The sequence below is a fragment of the Adiantum capillus-veneris genome, chromosome 19 (genome assembly GCF_014529385.1).
Source record: "Adiantum capillus-veneris isolate H3 chromosome 19, ASM1452938v2, whole genome shotgun sequence".
Lineage (NCBI taxonomy): Eukaryota > Viridiplantae > Streptophyta > Polypodiopsida > Polypodiales > Pteridaceae > Adiantum > Adiantum capillus-veneris.
This window is the reverse complement of record NC_140949.1, coordinates 107,997,179-108,019,180: the sequence shown is the minus strand read 5'-3', so window position 1 is coordinate 108,019,180 and position 22,002 is coordinate 107,997,179. Positions and strand designations below refer to the sequence as shown.

General features: G+C 44.4%; 1 protein-coding gene across 1 annotated transcript in view; it reads left to right on the top strand.

Moving 5' to 3' along the window:
• Nucleotides 1–22,002, top strand: part of LOC147434625 (Regulator of chromosome condensation (RCC1) family protein) — a 91,733-nt gene that overhangs the window by 5,777 nt on the left and 63,954 nt on the right. Inside the window, exons 2-3 of the mRNA XM_086491083.1 lie at nt 13,670–13,869; nt 13,977–14,024. Of these exons, the coding sequence (XP_086347209.1) occupies nt 13,670–13,869; nt 13,977–14,024 (248 nt within the window). The remainder of the gene's footprint in view (nt 1–13,669; nt 13,870–13,976; nt 14,025–22,002) is intronic.

Here is a 22,002-nt window from a genome sequence, read left to right as displayed (position 1 = left end):
ACCTTCTTGCATACTGCGCACAACTCTTCCACGTCCTTTTTGAGTCACGGCCAAAAGAAGTATCTCTCTACCCCTTTCATGGTGGTAGCAATGCCGCGGTGACCCGTAAAAGGTGGACAGTGGCATTCAGTCATAACCTTTTCCCTCAACGGCTGTGTAACGCACAACACAGTCTTTTTCATCAAGTAGCCTTCTCGAAGGGAGTATCCAGTTACTGTCTCCCCATCCCGTATCCGTGTGAAAATATCTGCAAAATCTGTACCTGTGGCATATTGATCGACCATATCCTCGAAGCTCCTATGATATATCGCGGAAATAGCCAGAACCAAAACGGTTTCCGAGACAAAGCATCTGCCACCACATTCTTCTGTCCCTGCACATGGACAATCTGGAAGTGTGACAAGATGTTCGTTGCTTTTCCGAAAGCTGCTTGTGACAAGAAGTAGCGCAAACTCTGATGGTCTGTGAAGACAGTAAAATCCGCTCCGAGTAGGTAATGCCGCCACTGAGTAAGAGCATGGATAACCGCCAAAAGCTCTTTCTCATAAATTTGTGCTGTCATCTTCGGCCTAGAGAACAAACGGCTCGTAAGCTATGACATGGCCTCCTGCATGAAGACCGCACCTAGACTACGACCACAAGCATCACAATATACTTCAAATGACTTCTGCAAGTCCGGCAAAGTCAAAATAGGTCTCGCAGTCAATTTCTCTTTCAATGTCCGAAAGGCAGTCACCTTTGTGGGTCCCCACGAGAAAGGTACTCCTTTCTGAGTCAAGGTATGCAAAGGGGAAGCAACCTCTGCAAACTTTCGTATGAACCGCCTGTAGTACGAACACAGTCCCAAGAAGCTTCTAACTCTTGGCCGGATCCATTTGCACTTTTGCTGCTGTTGACACAATGTGTCCCAAAAAGTGTATCTCTGGTAGGAAAAATTCACTTTTCTTTGCATTAATCACTAACTTGTGATCTCGTAATGCGTGAAAGACCTGAAGCAGATGATCTCTGTGTTCTGCCTCATTCTTGGAGAAAACACTGATGTCGTCAAAGAAAGTGCCAACAAATAGCCTGTACTCTCGAAAAATCCTGTCCATCATCTGGTTAAATGTCGCAGGAGCATTGGTTAAGCCAAAAGGCATCACCAAAAACTCAAATAACCCAAAAGTCGTCCGAAAAGCTGTCTTGTAGACATCTCTTGGCGCTATCCTGATCTGATGATATCCACTCTTCAAGTCAATCCTGCTAAAGCACGAGGATCCCTGTAACTTGTCGAGTATATCATCGATCCTAGGAATTGGAAATCTGTTCTTGATGGTGATTTCGTTGAGAGTGCTATAATCGATGCACATTCTCCAAGATCCGTCTTTCTTCAAAACCAACAACATTGGAGAGCAATACGGTGAAGTACTAGGCTGGACAAGACCCTTTTCCAAGAGGTCTTTCACTGGGTTCATAATCTTTTCATTCTGTACTCGGCTCACACGGTAAGGTGGCCGATTCGGTGGCGTGCTTCCAGGTATCAGATCAATGGTTTGATCTTCAGGCCCTCTGAAAAGCAATCGGCATGAGTGTAGAGAAAAATCTTGGCGTTCTTTTGATCAGGTCAAAACATATTCAACCTTTATCCATCGTTCAGTTCTCTCCCAAAAGAATGAGTAAGAAACTGAAGTTCATCAAGTACAATCTCTAAGCCCTTCATTTATCAAAGTCGCTTTCTCGGTCCGGTAGTCAACCACGGCGTAGTTCTTGTGGTACCAAGGGATCTTGAGTAGAACGTCACTTGCGTGCCCTGAACACCCCTGTCATTGCAAACGAAGTTTGCCAATGCTCGGTGTAATGGCAACATCCCATCCGGGTGCCAGTCGAACTACCTCCGCCTGTGGCGTCAGTCTGTCGGGCGTAATTCCAAATCGAGCCGCCAATTCCAAGTGAAAAGAAGTTGTCCTTGGCTCCTTCAAAAGAGCTTCCCGATCCTTCACTTCGCCCCAAAAGCGGCAAAGTTTGTACTTTCATTCATTAGATTCGGTGCAAGTCCCACGCCATGTGGTACCAGTTCTGCTTTTCTATCTGCCTTTTCTGCCACATTCCTTAGTGGCTCTCGAACTCTCAGGCTTGTCGTCGTCTTTATCATTTTGTTCTTTTTGTGCCTTTTTAGGGCACTTCGCGGAGATATGTCCATGTTCCCTGCATCCAAAGCACTTCGCCTCTCTGATGAAGCGAGCTCTCTCCTCAGGAGTAAGCTTGGGTTGTGCATCCTTTTTCTCTGGGTTGCTCTTTTTCTTTCTACTTTCATTCCCAGAAGTCTGTTCGGCTGGTTGTGTCATGGCCTTATCTGTGGGGTAGATCAAACTGCTAGAGTGAATGGCAAAGCCCGGCTTCGCATGACTCATCAACTCCTAAATAGAAGCTGACTTCTATTCCAAGCAGTGATCTCGGATCTCTGTAGGTAGACCCAAGGTAAACTGCTCAATGTGTTCTCTGAACGAGATCTTCTTGAATGAAGAGGCGGGTAGAAAAGAGCTCCAGAATCTTTCACAGTAAGCATTGATTGTATCTTTTTTGGTCATCCAAAGATGGTTCCAAGCAGCTCGTATATCTCATTCATATTCTTGCGTCAACCAAGAAGAAATAAAAAGCTTAAATTTCAGCCATTTAACTGGCGCAGTCTTGTTTAAAATAGGCGTGGACCACCAAGTACGAGCATTCCTCTTAGAGTAAGAGGCAGCTCTCCGAATCTTGGAGTGCTCTGAATAGCGTCCTCCCGCGAAAGCAATGTCAAACTGCTGTATAAAAGACAAAGCCTTCGAAGCATCTGAGTATCCTGAAAAAGTATCAAACTTGATCGAGTGGCCATCTTCCTTAAACTCTCGGACTTTCTTGCTTTTATCTTCGAGAAGGTCATACTGGTTGGCTTTGTAAAAATTCTTCTTGTTCGCATAAAAGTTTCCGTTGTCAGAGTCTGAACTGTCCGTAGACGAGTCCTCTGTAGAAGTGTCACTCACTGGGCGAGACTTAGACTTCCTTGCCTTTTTCTTGCCCTTTCCGAAACGTTGTTTCTTGCTTCGCTTTTTGCTTTTCCTGTCTTCTTTGCTCGAGTCTGAAGAGCTAGAAGAACTGTCAGAAGAAGAAGAAGAAGAACTGGGTAGGTCTTCAAACTTGACGCGCTTCTTCAATTTCTTTGCCTTGTCAAATGTCGACCGACGACCCAAATATCCCGGGAAGTCATTGCCTTTCTTCTACTTTTTGCCGTGCTTTTTGCCTTTCTTTTGCACGTCGAAAAGTTGAGCAATCCGTGCATCAACCACGTTCTCCAGTTCCTTCTCCGTGTATTTCTTGGAGGCAGAAGGTTTCTTGAGAGCGGGTTTCGGGAGTGGTGTTGTGGTTCTTTGCCACTCCATCTGTACCTCTTCCAAAGAGGCTTGGTTCATATATTTTGCCATCTTCGGGTCCTTGGCAAAACTGAGCTTCATCTTCGTTGCATCGCCAATCAATTGATGACGCGTCATCTCTCTTTGCTCCGCTTGAGTAGGCCGAGGCGGGCCATACTCTCTGCCAGAATCTTCGTTGTGATCCCAGCCCGCATCTCTAGGTGCAGATAGAGTCGACTGATCCTTGTGTGAAGCCATAGGTGCCGCGGAAAAAAAATTGGGGATCGGATTTCGCGTAGAAGAGAAATCGGCCGTGATCTGATACCACTGTAACAGACTTGGACACTCCAAGTCAAGAATCAACCGCGACAGCACCAAATAACCACTTCAAAACAAGTCACAGATCACAATAGATGTACACTGGCCCCGCGGAGTTCCATGCCTAGAGATATTGGCCCCAAAGACTGGCGCCCCTTTCGGTATTTCTTTTTATATTAATCAAATCAAAGTACAAGAGAGTGGCTAGGGTTTCACTCTCAGACTCTGCGTCTAGATGCTCTGAGAAGTGAGGCCCTCACCACTAATTTAAAGGTTACAAGGGATGCCCAAAAGTAGAGCTATAAAAGCTTCAAATCAAAAGCAATTGCTCTCTCTCTCTCTCACAGAGTCAAAACTTGAAAGCAAAAGCATTCTCTCTCTCTTTCTCATTAGGTAGAGAAAAAGCAAAATTTGCGTCCATCATCTTTCTAAAAAAAAAAAAAATATTTTTTAAATTTTTATTTTTAATAAGCCTCCATGATTTCCGGAAATTAAGGTTTTTGGCAAAAATTAGGGTTTTGCAGGAATTTTAGGGTTTTTGGTAGAAATTAGGGTTTCTGCTGTCGGTAGCCACGTCATCACTTTGTGACACCATATACCACCACATCATGCATTCCGAAGTTAGCGGAGATCATTTCCGTGATGTCGGTGTTCAAGGTAATGACCTTCTCGTTGTTGGATTCGGGGATGCCCCGTATCACGATGTTCATTTTTCTTTTCTCTTGTTCGGTGTATTCTTTGTCATCCTCATTAGCATACATGTCTCTGTTCATTGAGGAAGTCTGAGGCATTGGTGTGTTTTTCAATGCATCTTTCCAAGAGCCCACATTTTCAGATACATTCATTTGCGCAATCTTTTCATCATGTGTGGCTAGTGTGTCTTGCATTGTAGCTATTTGCTTATCAAGAGCACCTTGGAGCTCATGCATCTTCTCCTCTTGGTGACGGACTCGTAGGTCTTGCATTTGGAGCTTGTGTTCCAATTCTTGGTTTTTTAGAGCTAGGTTTTTGATTTCATCGCTCTGCTTCATGATGGTGGTATGCATCGAGGAGATGAGTCCCCATATGTCTCGTAATGAGCATGGTGGCGTATTCCCTTCCATGATGTCCGGTTTCGGGGGGGTTGTTTGCTGTATTGGTTTGGGTCCCATGGTGCGTGTAGGTGAGGACCTGACAGAGAGACCGCTTCTGGAAATTCGCAGGTTCATAGTGTCATTCATGTGGCCATGGTGTGCTGGTAGCCAATGTAGAGAGAGAGAGAGAGAGAGAGAGAGAGAGAGAGAGAGAGAGAGAGAGAGAGAGAGAGAGAGAGAGAGAGAGAGAGAGAGAGAGAGAGAGAGAGAGAGAGAGTGTGTGGGCAGCCCCAACAGGTGGCGCGATAGCCCATAGCCCATGTGGGTTGTAGTTCGAGTAGGACCAGCGACCAGTGTCGCGACCAAGGGCTGGGTCTGCTCACATTCGGTCTGCTCACATTCGTGATAAGGGGCAAGTGGCCTGCTTACGCACGCGACCGGGGGTTGGACCCAATGCGATAGCTACAGCGGCAGCGCGCGCAGGTCACCAGCGTGTAGCAGAGAGAGAGAGAGAGAGAGAGAGAGAGAGAGAGAGAGAGAGAGAGAGAGAGAGAGAGAGAGAGAGAGAGGAGTACAAAGCAAAAAAGACGGATACAATGGAGAGAGTATAAGTGCAAGGAGTTGGGTAGCTCAGTAGATGTTCAGAGCCCTGGTGGAAGTTAAACAAATGACCAATTACCACGTGGGGTCTTCATGAATATGTGAAGACAAGCTTGGTTGGGCAAATAAAAGGTACCATGTCAAATAAAAAAAACATCCCATCGTTTTAAGAAATTGGAAAACCTAAATAAGGGCCATTAAGATCCTGCAGACAAAGAAGAATCTAGAATAGGAAGCGATCTGGCACTTCTGTGAGTCTGTTCGCAGACCGTGCATGTTTAGACACTTAGATTAGATGCATATCCTCTGGTTGTACACAACATGATCATCAGATTTTCGTCAGATCCATCAGGAGCATTTTTACAGTGCATAGACCTATTTTTCCTATTTTTGACATTTTTCACTTATTATTTTTAAGTGACTTTTGTTGGAAATCAGGTAGGGCAATTTTGCTAAGTTTGTATATATAGAAACCTAGTGCTAGCACTTTTTGATAGAAGAGGCAGTAGGAGCATCTTGCTCAACAGGCAACTTCTCAGCAAGACCGACCCCGCGACAACTCTAGCGTTTTCAGCATTTCAGAAGGCCTAGCGTTTTTGCATCAGATCAGCCAGCGTTTTTGCACTTGCAAGATTCACGGCGACAACAGACAGCAGATCAGCCCTAGCATTAGCAGATTCCCCCACAACAACAGATTAGTCCTAGCGCTAGCAGATTTTTACCGCAGAACCCCAAATCAGCCTAGCGTTTTTGGATCAGCCAGAGACCTAGCGTTTTTGCAGATCTTCGCGACAGAAGCAACAGTAGCACCAGCGTTTTCAGTTTTCAGCAGTAAGACTTCGCAGTAGAACCCCCAAACCTCGCAGATCTCACCTCCCTGCAGTAGACCCTCGCCGCACGGCCAGATCCAGTGCAGTTTGCAGGTCAGCTTGGAAAACGCAGATTTCAGCATCTGCGTTTTCGTCGCATCGTCACCGACATAGAGTCAGAATTCAACAGATAAAGATTTGCAGATTTCAGCCATTAGCAGTTTCAGATTTCATCCCGTCTCGTCGTCGTCCTCATCGTCGTCGACATCGTCGGCAAGTCCAAAGCATTGTAGAGATTTGTGCAATCATAAGTAGACCGCTCTCGCTATAGAGAGTGGGGCCTTCGGAGGAGGGTTTTACAACATCTCTGGTGTCGTATTCTCTTCTCTCTCTATCTCTCAGTCTCATGCACTTCCATACACAGTGTCCATTCACTTTGTTTGTGTCCATTGCACTCTCTCATTAAAGAACGGAAGGCTCTCCCTTCCACAAGTAAAAGGACCCTTGAGCACAGTGCGGAGCACTCATCTTGAGCAAAGTTCAACATTCATTCTGCTGCACATTACATTGGTATCAGAGCTTTGGCAGTGTTTTGTATCACTCAAGGAAAGAACCACAAGAACCACATAATTTTTTTTGCTTGTTGCGGTCGCACGTAACCTAGGTCCTTTTGGGCGTGTCGATTCCTATTCGTGTTTTTGAAGAGTGATAGGAAACCCAAGAAAGAAGGGCTTGTCCAGCCTCCCCTTGTGCCTCTTTTCACTCATTGAGAGCGGACCGTGTACTTAGCGGCCGGCCAATCGACGTGAGGTGGGAAAAAGCAACCTTGGTGTGAGCGCAAGGCCGCCAAGGGGTGTGCCCGCGGAAAAGAGAAGAACTAGGGTGAAGAGAAGATCCTTCTCTAACACAGATTGCAAGCGAAAGAAGAACCGCAAGAACCTCAAGAACCCCAAGACCCTCAAGAACCTCAAGACTCCCAAGAACCCAAGACCCACAAGAACCCAAGTTCCTCGTGAACTTAAGAACCCAAGACTTCAGTGGATGGTCATTACACGAAGTGGAATGGATACTTCGCATGGAGGTGGTGAGCATGGGAGCGAAGAAGATTTTTCCCTACCAGGAGGTTTTTCCTACCCTTCCCCATCTACGCCAAAGATTGCACCAGATCCTATGGCAGCTTTCGACAAGATGATGATGGATAGGAAGTTAGAACGCGAAGCAAGAAAAGCAGAAATTGAGCGTAAATACGAAGACAGAATGGCAGCCATAACACGTGAGCGCAAAGAAAGAGAAGCCAAATTTGATCGCGAGAACAAAGAAAGAAAAGTAGAAATGGATCACGAGAACAAAGCAAGAAAAGCAATGAATGACCGACACATGAAGGAGATGTTGCGACTCTTTTCTCAAGTACAAGCACAGATACAAGAGATTCGGGAAAAGGAGACTCTCTCCGTCTCTTCTTCTCCAACGCATGACACACAGGATTTGCATGATGATAAGCATGATGAATTGAATGATAATGATGAGCATGATGATTTTGATGACAATGACAAGCATGATGATTTGCATGATCAAGATGTGATTTCTCACAAGCATGATGATTTGCATGAAGATGGTGTGATTGTTCACCAGGATCATGGTTTAGTTGATGCTTTTTCTAGCGAAGCTAACCTCGTTGCAGATTCGATCAATCACTAAGAACCGATCTTGGCTTTCGAGTCAAGGTCCAAAGAACCCCCACAGGAAGATTCGATAGGTCTTGAAGAACCGATCTTTGCTCTCGAGCCTAGGTCCAAAGAACCCTCACAAGAAGTACTATGTGTTCGCATGATTAGTCAGCACGCATTGTTCGAGTGTTTCGTTCGTGATCGTTTCCTATATTTTAGTCAGCGTGTTTATGTGATCCCTTTTCCTAGGCATGACATATTGTACGTTGAGCACGTTTCACTCATGAATGAGCACGGATGTATGCGGATTGTTCATGAAAAGCTGAAAAGTATGCATTCAAGGAAGTCACATTCCATGTCTCTTCCTTGGAAGTTGGTATGACACATTCGTAGAAAGAGCACTAGAAAGTATGAGCACCAAGTATGGGCATTTCCGTTCTGAATTGCCATAGTTGATTGATTTATATCAGAAGCGAAAGATTTAATCTCATTGTTTGTGTGTGTGTAGCGAAGGTTTGACACTCCGTCTATTTGTTCATCTACATTGCATGCACAGTCTTTAAGGAAGCTGAGATTTTTTCCAGTCACTTTACATGGAATGGGTATGTTCATGTTTTTGTGTTGGAAGTGGTTTCATGAATTTTCAGCCATGGAGATTCTTGAAGAAGGAAGAAGCATAACTCTAGACGAAGTTGAAGCATTGAAGGAGCCATAGAAGACTTTGTGTCGCTTTCGGCGCGGCCCAAAGAAGCAAGCGTTGCAGACGTTTATGAAGTTCAAGTATCGCACGACCCACACCTCAGAGTGGGCCAGCGAAGAGTCCTTTCGAGGATTCTGGATGTTGTTGGCGATCTCCCTCGACGCCATACAGTTCGGTACCAGTACTTCACTTTGAAAAGGAGGGGATGTCACGTGACACATCCAATCCTATGTGTCCGTGGACAAGCTACAGCATGACTAGGGTTCAGTTTAGTCAAGTCAGTCTAGAATAGGAAGTGATCTGGCACTTTTGTGAGTCTGTTCGCGTAGACCGTGCATGTCCAGACACTTAGATTAGATGCATATCCTCTAGTTGCACACAACATGATCATCAGATTTCCATCAGAACCCATCAAGAGCAGTTTTACAGTGCATAGACCTATTTTCCCTATTTTTGACATTTTTCACTTATTATTTTTAAGTGACTTTTATGCTCAACAGGCAACTTCTCAGCAAGACCGATCCTGCGACAACTCTAGTGTTTTCAGCATTGCAGAAGGCCTAGCGTTTTTGCGTCAAATCAGCCAACGTTTTTGCACTTGCAGATTCACGGCGACAGTAGACAGCAGATCAGCCCTAGCATTAGCAGATTCAACAAAACCGACCCCACGACAACTCTAGTGTTTTCAACATTGCAGAAGGCCTAGCATTTTTGCATCAGATCAGCCAGCGTTTTAGCACTTGCAGATTCACGGCGACAGTAGACATCAGATCAGCCCTAGCATTAGCAGATTCCCCCACAACAACAGATCAGCCCTAGCGTTAGCAGATTTCCACCGCAGAACCCCAAATCAGCCTAGCGTTTTTGGATCAGCCAGAGACCTAGCATTTTTGCAGATCTTCGTGATAGAAGTAGCAGTAGCACCAGCGTTTTCAGTTTTCAGTAGTCAGACTCCGCAGTAGAACCTCCAAATCTTGCAGATTTCACCTCCCTGCAGCAGCAGATCCTTGCTGCACGGTCAGATCCAGTGCAGTTTGTAGTTTCAGCCCGGAAAACGCAGATTTCAGCATCTGCGTTTCCAACGCGTCGTCGTCGCATCGTCGTCATCGACATCGTCAACGACATAGAGTCAGAATTCATCAGATAAAGATTTGCAGATTTCAGGCATTAGCAGTTTCAGATTTCATCCCGTCTCGTCGTCGTCCTCATCGTCGTCGACATCGTTGGCAAGTCCAAAGGATTGTAGAGATTTGTGCAATCATAAGTAGACCGCTCTCGCCATAGAGAGTGGGGCCTTCGGAGGAGGGTTTTACAACATCTCAGTTGTCGTATTCTCTTCTCTCTCTATCTCTCAGTCTCATGCACTTCCATACACAGTGTCCATTCACTTTGTTTGTGTCCATTGCACTCTCTCATTAAAGAACAGAAGGCTCTCCCTTCCGCAAGTAAAAGGAACCCTTGAGCACAGTTCGGAGCACTCATCTTGAGCAAAGTTCAACATTCATTCCGTTTCACCTTACATCATAGTTGATAGTTGATCATGAATAACTTTAGTCTTCATAAGAAATGATTGCATGGAACTTCCTCGGGGAAAGTGGATGGCAAACAATTGTCGAAGAAGGGTGATTGCTCGCATCATAGAATCCCGATCAAACATACCTACAAGCTTGAACCACATTTCGTTGGCAGTCTTCAAGGTCTGAATAGCTGGAGAAAGGTCCTTTGTAAGAGATTCTGCAATGACCGACATTGCCAGCCGCATCCCAATCGACACACGATTTGAGATATTCGTCATGTTGAAGGCGGGTGTACCTGTTGTGGGAATCCCGTGTGGGATGAGGCTCCGAGCCGTCTTCAACATCCCATAAACCTTTCCCTGAGAACTAGAGTCGCATAATTAAATTCCAATGAGTGTAGTTATTCCCGTTCAATTTGTCACTGGCGCTTGAGCAAGGGGGGGCCATGGCGATGTTGCAAGATCTGGAACTCTGGGAACCTTCTTGCACTCCAAAGTGTGGCCGCACGAACCAAGCAGCAAGATCTCCAATTTCCTCAAGTAGGCCTATAAATGATTTCACAAACTTTATAATGAAAAACTATGAAACTTATGTGTTTCTTTGAAATCTTTGTTGAGGACGAAGCGTTTCATTCCGAAACCTGAGAAATCTTAAAATGTTAATAACCTTGGAACATTTCTGCTGACTACAGCCATAAAACAGCCCTCACTTCCTATAATTTGCCCCTTGGCGAAACTAGAACCAGCCACCATCTTGAAACCTGAGAAACCCTGAAATGTTAAAAGCCTTGGAACATTTCTGCTGACTACAGCCATAAAACAGCCCTTGCTCCCTATACTTTACCTCTTGGAGCATGGTCATTATGAAACACATTTTGATGAGTCCGGACATGTGAAACGTTTTGAGTCTTGAAACATTTCACTGATCAAGTGAAACACATGCCATTTCGCTAACAACAAGTTTCCATAGTTTGAGGTTTTAGGATCCTTCGTAATTTGTATATGCACGTTTCGGTCCCACATTTCATTGTGCTCTATCAATAGACTGAAACGTTTCGTGGTGAAACACCACTTTTTGAGGGTAAAACGTTTTAGCGCTGAAATGTTTCGTGGTGATGTTGTCTTGGAGATACTAGAGCCACCACATTGTCACGTGCACATCTAACCCTATGTGCATGTGAACAAGCTACTTCAAGTCTTCAGGTCTAGGGTTCAAGTCAGCTTAGGAAGTGTTCTGCACCTTTATGAGCTTGTGTGTAGGCCGTGCATGACTAGGCACTTATAGTAGTTGCATATCCTCTGGTTGCACACAACATGATCATCAACATGACAGTCGGTACCCATCATGAGCATTTTACAGTGCACATAACCCATTTTTCCTATTTTATCCATTTTTCACTTATTATTAATAAGTGACTGTTGGGAAACTCGGTAGGGCAAATTTGCTAAGCTCTATAAAAGAAACCTAGTGCTAGCACTTTCTAGCAGAAGAGGCAGCAGAAGTCCTACAACTTGCAGTGCACCTTCTCAGCAAGACCGGCAGAACTCCCTAGCGTTTTCAGCCATCAAGACCTCTGGCGTTTTTCACGAGCAGTTTCAACCCAGTGTTTTCTGCAGCAGATCAGGCCTAATGTTTTTGCTATAGTTCACACGGCGTTTTCCAATTTGCAGAGTGCCTAGCGTTTTGCAGTTTCTGGCGACAGTTTAACCCAAGCACATCATCGTTTCCAGTTTTCAGCACTTAGACTCTGCAAGATCAGCCCAAACCTTGCATATCTCACCTACCCATAGCAGATCCTCGCCGCACGGCCAGATCAGCGAGCGTTTTCAGTTTCAGCCCGCTGTTTGCAGATTTCAGCATCTGCGTTTTCAGCGCATCGTCGCCATCGCCGTCCTTGCCAACACAGTGTTAGAATTCAGCAGTTAGCAGATTTGCAGATTTTCAGCCCCTAGCGTTTTGAGATTTCAGCCCGTCTCGTCGTCGTCATCATTGTCGTCGACATCGTCGGCAAGTCCATTGCATCTAGACCATTGTACCAGATTTGTGCAATCAATAGCATAGTACTCTCTCGCCATAGAGAGGGGGGCCTTGGAGGACGGTTTGAGAACCGTATGGTGTCGTATTCTCTCTCTCTCTCTCTCTCTCTCTCTCTCAGTCTCAGCACCTTCATTCAGTGTCATTCACTTTGTTTGTGATCATTTGCACTCTCTCACTTAAGGAACAGAAGGCTCTCCCTTTTGTAAGTAAAAGGAACCCTTGAGCACAGTTCGGAGCACTCATCTTGAGCAAAGTTCAACGTTCACTTCCGCTGCACCTTACACACATATAGGAGGCAAACTTTGTTATTTTCCACGTTGATCCATGAGCTTCAGTTGTGTGCTTCTATCCTGGTACTTCGGTTCACCTTAGTGTTTAATTGGTGTCTTAGATTTCAAGGGTTCTCATTTTCAGATATATCTTGAAAAAGCTCGTGCTTCAAATTTTTTCTTATCTATAGCCTGTATAATTTATCATATATGAGCCTTGGCTATTTCAGTGAAGCAAGTGGATATTGGCTTCTTTTGAATATGGCTGAGAAATGAGCATTTAGTTTTTGGAGGAGCGTATTGTTCATATCAAGCTTTCTATAACTCCTTTTGACAACTCATTCGGTGCATAGCTTGGCTTGTTTTGAAACTTATTCCAGAATTGGTTCATAGTCTACCCTTTGTGTCATTGTTTCTCTCTCTTAGGGAATGTGTCAAATGTGGGCCTAACTATAGTAATAAGAAATGCCATTTTGGGCTGACTGAACAGTGAAACGCAACAGTGTTTGTTGATTATTTTGGAACGGCCAAAACAGCGTTTCGGAACTTTTTTTTAATAATGAAAGCTAAAAATCGTGCACCCCTTTTTAATATGATAATGCACTTTGTTTCATTGGGCATGCATCATTTTCCTGTCTTTGTTTCTATGCATGCGCTCTGTGTGCATATGCTCTCTCTTTCTAAGGTTCACAACATGTGCTCTGCATTAACTTCTTGTGGGCATTTCTGTGGCTTTTGGGCATTTTTTGTGGCCATGTGTTTGTCTCGTGTGGTGGGGATGGGGTCAAATTGTTTATACATTATATTTGTTTTTTAATTTAAAAAACTACCATTTCTTGACCATTTCAGACTCGGTTGAAACTCGGAAACACCGGGTTTTCCGTTTCCATTTCCATTTCTGTTGTTTCTGTTTCGGGTGGTGACTAGAGGCCTAATGTTATCTAGACATGCAGCTACTTTTGATGCTGAGACAGGACATGGTAGAGCGTGCCTGAGCTATAATCACAAATTTGGTGATCTCATGCTTCATGTTTCGACAAGCAGTGACTTTAAGGTTTGAATGACTCATTCAGTGAAGGAAGAGGCTTAAAATTGTGAAATTGTGCTTTATATTTACAGCTTTTGTTTTCTGGATGACTCATTCAGTGAAGGAAGAGGCTTAAAATCGTGAAATTGTGCGTCATATTTACAGCTTTTGTTGCTTGTCACTTCTTCTTCTTATGTGTTCCTGATATCAAGGATTTCTTCTTGTAAAGTTTTATTGATATTGTACCGAAAGGAGTTAAAAGCGTTCTTTTTTCTGTATCACAGGCTCAAACGAGTTTGGACAGCTTGGTGACGGAACTGAAGATGACCACACAGAGCCAAAACTAGTTGAGGCTTTAAAGAATGAGTTTGTGAAGTCTGTCGCCTGTGGTGCCAATTGTACTGCGGCAATATGTCAACCTTGTACAATATCTAAGGAGGACGATTCTCCTGCTAGCAAGCTCTGGGTCTGGGGTCAGAATCAGGTCTTTTCAAGTTATTTTAAAAGCTTATTTTATACGTTCTGCGCCTGAGATGAATACAGCATTGTAATCTTCTGATTTATTTTGATTGGTGATTTGTGGTGATGCAGGAATCAAACTATCCACAGATATTCCATGGAGTCTTCTCACACACTCTGGTATGCCTACACTCCCAAAGGAAGTATTCATAATGTCCAAAGAGTTTTTGCTGGAGAAAGGGTTTGAGGAATCAATGCGAATTGTTGTTTATGTGGCAGAACTAGTTTTGTGTATCTTTTTCAACTGCATTGTTTACTCATCAGCTATTGCTTGTATACCTTCTGTGATGTATCCTATATTGAGGCACGCGGCAAGACCACACATACTTCGGAGCAAGGGGTCATGGCTCAAGTGGGAAACCCCTCTGAGGAGTTTTAAAGGAGACAGGTTTTGAACTAATACTTCAAAACCCTGGTGATTTTACCCATTGAGAGAGGCGGCGGCCCAGGAGTGAGGAAGAGGGGCGAGGAGGTGCTCTGGAGGGGGGGGGGGGGGGGGGGGGGGGTGTTGAGAGTTGAAGCTCGCTGCTACTCTCCATGCTATACTGGTATCAGAGCCGCTCGTGTACTGCTGCCGCTGGCTGCTCTAGTTGCACTCCAAGCTCACCAAAGCTTGCTTCATCTTATAGCTATGAGATTTAGCGTTAGCCAATTGCGCTCTTACCCGTCAACTTTGCAAACAGTGCACTGCACCGCAGCAATATTGGCACCTTACCTGTCAGCTTTGTACAGCGCTCTAAAGCGCAGCAATATTGGCTGCCCTTCACCAACTCGTCTTTGAGACAACTAACAGAGCAGTTGGTGACCCAACGAAGGCACACTTGGCACTTATAAATAGCTTGCAACACCTTGTCCCCTCTCTCTCTCTCTCTCTCTCTCTCTCTCTCTCTCTCAAGGCCTCGTTGCCTCCCTATCCACCCCTCGCTCTATCAAACTTGGCCCCTTCTCTACTCAGCGTGGGGTCTCTCAAGCCATGCATAGGGTTGCCCCTGCAGGGAAGGTAGAGGAAAAGTGTGAGCTTGGCAAGGATTTTGGGAGTGATAACAAAGAACCAGATGCAGCGTTTGCATATCCTAAAGGATGGTATTTGGCAGAGGAGTTGCAACCAAGGGTGAAAGCTATCAGAGGCTAACCATATTACAAGGAGAGGGATGTTCGTGAAGATGAACTAGGAGACGGATGCCTACAACATCTTGAGGGTTGATCACCTGAAGTAATAAAAGGGAAATCCCCTACATTTGTGCATTGCATAACCTGCTTAAACATTCCTTTTTACGTCTTTTTCAAAGTTTCAAAGTGAGTTTTGCTTTTAAAAATTTATAAAAATGGACAAAGACCAAAATCAATACCAACTTGAGACCGATCCTAATCGAGATCAAGATATGTACGGGATTGAGGACATAGGAGTGGAATGTGCCATCCCGTGAGCAGCATGAACTGATAGTAGGTAGGGTATAAAACATTGAAATGCAATTACAAACTTTTCTTATTGCTCTAGATGGTCTCAAAGATCAAATGACTAAATTGACCAAGTACATGCAAAAGGGAAAGCAGCTGATGACACAATCTTTTGTGCCATCTGATCCAAATATGCCTTCCACGTCTAGGGAGTTGGAATCATGTAAGTGAGAGTGCTGTTTCTCACTCTCCTCAATATATTCGTGAAGAAATGGATAGAAACAAAGATGCCATCTATACTTTCCTACAAAAATGGCAAGACCTTCATAGGTCAAAAAATACCCCACTTAGTATCAACTACTTTAGGCTAGTCTTGTCACTGGTGCCAAAAGCCTATAAATGGTGGATTAGTCTGAAGGCATTAGGAAATGACTTTCACAAAACAAGAGGGTTTCTACTAGGATTAGTGTAAGAGCCCTGTTGAAACCGGCCCATGGGTGGGGCGGTAGGCGTTGGCTTTCACCCAAATTCTTTACTTCAGACACACACACAGAGCACTTTGCAAAGGAAACCTACGACGGGAATTAACATGTGAATACACACACGGCTCGGAAGCTAGAATGCCCCGAGCAGACGCCGACAACCTGCAGGCCCCAAAATTGGCGCCCCTTTCGGCATTTTTTTATACTTTGAGAGGGTAAATTACAAAGTAGAGTCCCGGGAATCCTTTACCTGTATCCAACTAGATATCAACTGTTTTGGCCAAATTTCGGCAGCATAACAGCCCCAAAACTTGCGCGAAACCAATTCCCCTGCTGGAACTCACTTTCACTAGCATAAACCCTCTGATTCCTGCCCAAAAACAGTAAATTCAACACGCTGTATTTTCTGGTTTTTGCCCTGTTTTCAGCCCCAAACAGTCCCCTAACTGTCCTCTGTCAGTGGGGCACTATTCCCAATGGTTCTGGCGTCCGTATGGCTGCAAAACAATCAATTTACAGCGCATACACAGCGCTGAAAACGCACCTGTATGGTGAGGTTATGACCCTCACCGGTGCCTGCTTTGGAGTAGCATTCAACTACCCTTGTTCCTGCTCAAGGAGGCTCTTGCCTCAGCACAAAAGCATGAAACCACTCAGCTGTACATCAGTCAAATGAAGAGCCCTCTTGTGGGGCATCACATAATTGCATGTAGGGGGGAGAGAGAGAGCAGTGTGTAGTGTGCAGGTCATCACTCCTAGCACCACACTGTACATAGAGAGGAAAGCATGCACTCCATAGCTCTTAACCTGTGACAGGTTCTCAATGAAGCATCCTCCCAGCATAAATCGAGCGTTCCCTCTGCTGCCCTTGACCTGTAATGCATCTGTGAACAAATAGATGCAAAAAGGGGAAGATTTCCATGGCTGCCAAAACGTGCGTATCACTGAAAACGCAGCAAAACAGCCCTGTAAACACGCAACTGATGCCTTCCAATGCTGAAAATGAGCTCCTTGGACCTAGGCAAAGTCATGGGAAGCTCAAAAATGGAGAGAAATGGCTGAAAATCAGTGTTAACAGCCTCCAAAACTGCTCCAAAAAGTCAGTTAGGAGTAATGTTCTCCCAAACATGGTCAATTGACCAAAAAGTGCCACTTGGCACTCATACATGCAATTTCCCCGCATTGGGCTTCCTGCTTAAAAATCTCTCAATTGGTGCATCAATTGACTTTGCATTTGAGTAATAAAATGTTCCCCTGGTCATACCGAAGGTAATGACGCGAACACATTTCACGACCCAAACTAGTAGTTCCCTAAATTTTAGGAGATGCTTCCGTTGGGCTCCCATTGGTCTTCTGACCATCTATCCCCATTGGGACCGCATCCAAAAGTGCAATGTGGCCTAACTGTCGGATACTTTCTGTTGGTGATCCCACCTTGACTTTATGCCTTTATTGAGTTCATTTCCTAGTATCCACCAACTTGCTAAGTGCGACGGGGGGACCTACATGATCTTGAACTGAGCCTAGATATCCTTTTACTTAACGAGTTCCAGTGCCGACCAACTTCCCGTCTGCGGGTGAAACTATTGTTCGCATTGGCCATACAATGTCCGACCATTTGCAACTTCAAAAAGAGGGTCTCAAAAATTAAACAAAAATCATTGGAAAGAAACAAACAACTAAGCTTAGCACTTGCCACGTCCTCGTGACATACCCCCCTCTTGAAATCGCAAACGTCCTAGATTGCATACCATAAATACATGCCATAGATGATCTTGTGTGATAAGCACCCTTTTATCATCGCATGTATCCGCAAGAAAGACTGTCAAAACACATGTACAAATGACTTAATGAGACCTTCATACTTTTGTCAAACTGTACACTGCTGTTGCACTGAGTCCATGAGTGCATTTGATGTGCTAGCTTTATCATTACCCCTCCTTTGCAGACATTGAATTGGGGTATACGTAGGCTGTAACCCAAAGGCCTCAAGGTAAAGCTGCAATACATTTGGTGACTCTGACAATTCATGCTCTTCCATCCACTTTGCATCCATAGGTGGATAGTTCTTGAACTTCACCACATAGCATCTTGCAACCTGTCCTTTAACTTTTACATGTGCAAGAGGCACTTGCCTCTGCAAACGAGCATAATTCCACGACACTTTGACGTACCACCCACGACCAAGTAAGCTCAAATTTCAAGATGATTTACGGATGCGTCAGAGACGCCTCAGAGAATCGGCAAGCAGCGTCACCTGGCAGACCCACATCACTGCCGTAGAAGGTCAAGTGGCCAATCTACCACCGTGAGACCTCTCCCTATCTCATCTTGGTTCATACTTGCAAACCCTAAAAACGCAGTAGAAAATCAACCCTAATTTGACCACTTTTTAGCAAGGCGTACATGCGGAATCTCCTGTCTGTCCTGTGAAGAGGAACCCTCTTCCATAATGCCCTTCCCTTTGTCGGCCATAGTGTAATCCCACGTTCCTGTACTCTGTGTCTTTACCCAAAACAACCGAGGCTCACTCTTTGAGGAAAAAGTGATTGATATCCCGGCAATGGAACCTTGAAACCGGCCCGTGGGTGGGGCGGTAGGTGTTGGCTTTCACCCAAATTCTTTACTTTAGACACACACACAGAGCACTTTGCAAAGGAAACCTGCGGGAATAACACGTGAATACACACACGGCTCGGAAGCTAGAATGCCCCGAGCAGACGCCGACAACCTGCAGGCCCCAAAATTGGCGCCCCTTTCGGTATTTTTTTTTTACTTTGAGAGGGTAAATTACAAAGTAGAGTCCTGGGAATCCTTTACCTGTATACAACTAGATACCAACTGTTTTTTTTCGGCCCCAAAACTTGCGCGAAACCAATTCCCCTGCTGGAACTCACTTTCACTAACATAAACCCTCTGATTCCTGCCCAATAACAGTAAATTCAACACGCTGTATTTTCTGGTTTTTGCCCTGTTTTCAGCCCCAAACAGTCCCCTAACTGTCCTCTGTCAGTGGGGCACTATTCCCAATGGTTCTGGCGTCCGTATGGCTGCAAAACAGTCAATTTACAGCGCATACACAGCGCTGAAAACGCACCTGTATGGTGAGGTTATGACCCTCACCGGTGCCTGCTTTGGAGTAGCATTCAGCTACCCTTGTTCTTGCTCAAGGAGGCTCTTGCCTCAGCACAAAAGCATGAAACCACTCAGCTGTACATCAGTCAAATGAAGAGCCCTCTTGTGGGGCATCACATAATTGCATGTAGGGGGGAGAGAGAGAGCAGTGTGTAGTGTGCAGGTCATCACTCCTAGCACCACACTGTACATAGAGAGGACAGCATGCACTCCATAGCTCTTAACCTGTGACAGGTTCTCAATGAAGCATCCTCCCAGCATAAATCGAGCGTCCCCTCTGCTGCCCTTGACCTGTAATGCATCTGTGAACAAATAGATGCAAAAAGGGGAAGATTTCCATGGCTGCCAAAACGTGCGTATCACTGAAAACGCAGCAAAACAGCCCTGTAAACACGCAACTGATGCCTTCCAATGCTGAAAATGAGCTCCTTGGACCTAGGCAAAGTCATGGGAAGCTCAAAAATGGAGAGAAATGGCGGAAAATCAGTGTTAACAGCCTCCAAAACTGCTCCAAAAAGTCAGTTAGGAGTAATGTTTTCCCAAACATGGTCAATTGACCAAAAAGTGCCACTTGGCACTCGTACATGCAATTTTCCCGCATTGGGCTTCCTGCTTAAAAATCTCTCAATTGGTGCATCAATTGACTTTGCAGTTGAGTAATAAAATGTTCCCCTGGTCATACCGAAGGTAATGACGCGAACACATTTCACGACCCAAACTAGTAGTTCCCTAAATTTCAGGAGATGCTTCCGTTGGGCTCCCATTGGTCTTCTGACCATCTATCCCCATTGGGACCGCATCCAAAAGTGCAATGTGGCCCAACTGTCGGATACTTTCTGTTGGTGATCCCACCTTGACTTTATGCCTTTATTGAGTTCATTTCCTAGTATCCACCAACTTGCTAAGTGCGACGGGGGGACCTACATGATCTTGAACTGGGCCTAGATATCCTTTTACTTAACGAGTTCCAGTGCCGACCAACTTCCCGTCTGCGGGTGAAACTATTGTTCGCATTGGCCATACAATGTCCGACCATTTGCAACTTCAAAAAGAGGGTCTCAAAAATTAAGCAAAAATCATTGGAAAGAAACCAACAACTAAGGTTAGCACTTGCCACGTGTTCGTGACACCTGTACAACTAAGAGTGTTTAATGCTTAATCACAACTCTTCAAAGAGACAAGAGGCAGAATGAGGGTTGAAGATGGGCAACCCCCCCTTGAAGGAAATAGATTTCTACTCAACCCAAGTATCCTAGGATTGAGCTTAGTTACAATCAACCCGAGAGTGAGTTTAAGTAGACTCACACTCGTAGATCATGCAAGATACCATGTGCACATGCATAAAAGTAAACATAAGTAGACTTCTCAAATATATGTACAAAGATAAAATTTAGCTGTTGCATATGCTAGAGAAGAGATCTAGTGTCTTGGTTGCTTGTAGGATAAATAGAAGAGCGCAAAACTGAAGGGAAAGAGCAGAATTTTCAGATTTATAGGTGTGCTGCTCTGAAAAACAGCAAGCTAGATAGAGAGAGAGACATGGCTTCTTGAGGATGAAGGAATAGTAAGCGTAGAGAGAGATGGTGATGGTAATGGTAATGAAGGGGGTTTCTTGGGCTGATGGTAGAGGAAAACTAGGAGATGGGAAAATGAGAGGAAAAGGGGCTTTATTTATAGAGAAGTTGCCTCAAGAGAAAAGGGAAAAGTTGAAGAGGATTGTGACAAGCGTTTAGTAAAAGTTAAAGTTGGAATGACAAGTGTCCACACACTTGTCTCTTCCTTTAAAAGCTTTTTGACAAGTATCCACACACTTGTCTCTTTCTTTGAAAGCTTTTTGACAAGTGTCACATCTTTTGGAAAGTTTGTGACAAGTGTCCCGCCACATGTCCTCCTTTTGGATCCTTCCTTCTAGAATCTCCCTTCTAGAATCTTCTAGAAGCTTCCATCTTGGAACTGCTAAAAACACACATTAATAGGGTATCAATTGAAAGCTCTTTGTGAGTACAATATGGATTTTGCTTCAAAACATGGATTTAACATATCTATGAGGAGATAAAGCATTCAATGCATTCAACCTACATATGCATAATGAGCAATCTTCATGATCATGCCATCTTGTTGATTGTAACTGTCTTTTCAGGCGGATCTAGCCTACACTCCAAGGCATCAACCCTTTCTATGTGCAAGTATGATCCCGATATGCATGAGTTACAAGTCACAGGCACCCTATTGGGTTATCTAGGTGGGAGTGTGCACTATCCATGTTTTAACCCACTGTGCGAGTCCACCTTAACGTGTGACTACTCATCGGAGATCATACTACGGTGCAGTGTTCTAGCTATCTTGTTTTTAAAAAGGAACACTCTTGTAAAATTCAAGATTAATAGAAAAAGGATACAAGTTCTTTTCTATTGAGGTGTGACAGCCCACCCGCTCTTATTCAGTTGTTCTCAGCTGAAAAGCTTCCTCATATTGTTTAAGAATCTCCGAGTAAGCCCGCATGAAATTTTTATCCACCCACTTGGTGTCAGCTGTGGGTAAATCTTTAAACTTCAATAGAAATTTCTGTGTCAGAAGGCCACTTCTTGTAGTTCGATCCTTACGAAAGAGGATTTGTTCGGGTTGAATGAGTTGCTCTGTGTCTTCAACTTTTGGGGGATCCTCTGTAATAGGCTGCTCTAGTATTGGTCCCATGTAAGGCGTTAATAGGATTACATGAAACGAATTATGTATCTTCCAATGACTTGGGAGTTCTAGCTTGTAGCATACTTCATTAATTTTCTTGATGATCTTGAAGGGTCCAAAGTATCTTTTCGATAGCTTCAGAAAAGACCTTGTTTTCCATGAACTTTGCTTTAACCTGTTCTTATCAAACTTTAGTAAGACATGTTGTCCTTCTTTGAAAACCAAATACCTTCGTCGCTTATCTGCTTGCTTCTTTTGTCGTTCTTGGGCAGCTTTGATAGTGGCTCGGACTTGAATTAAGTCAGAAACAAACTCATCAACGGAAAAAATCTTGTCTTTGGTATAGATAATAGGTGGAGGTATTAGTCTTCCTTGCATTATTTCGTTAGGAGCCTTCC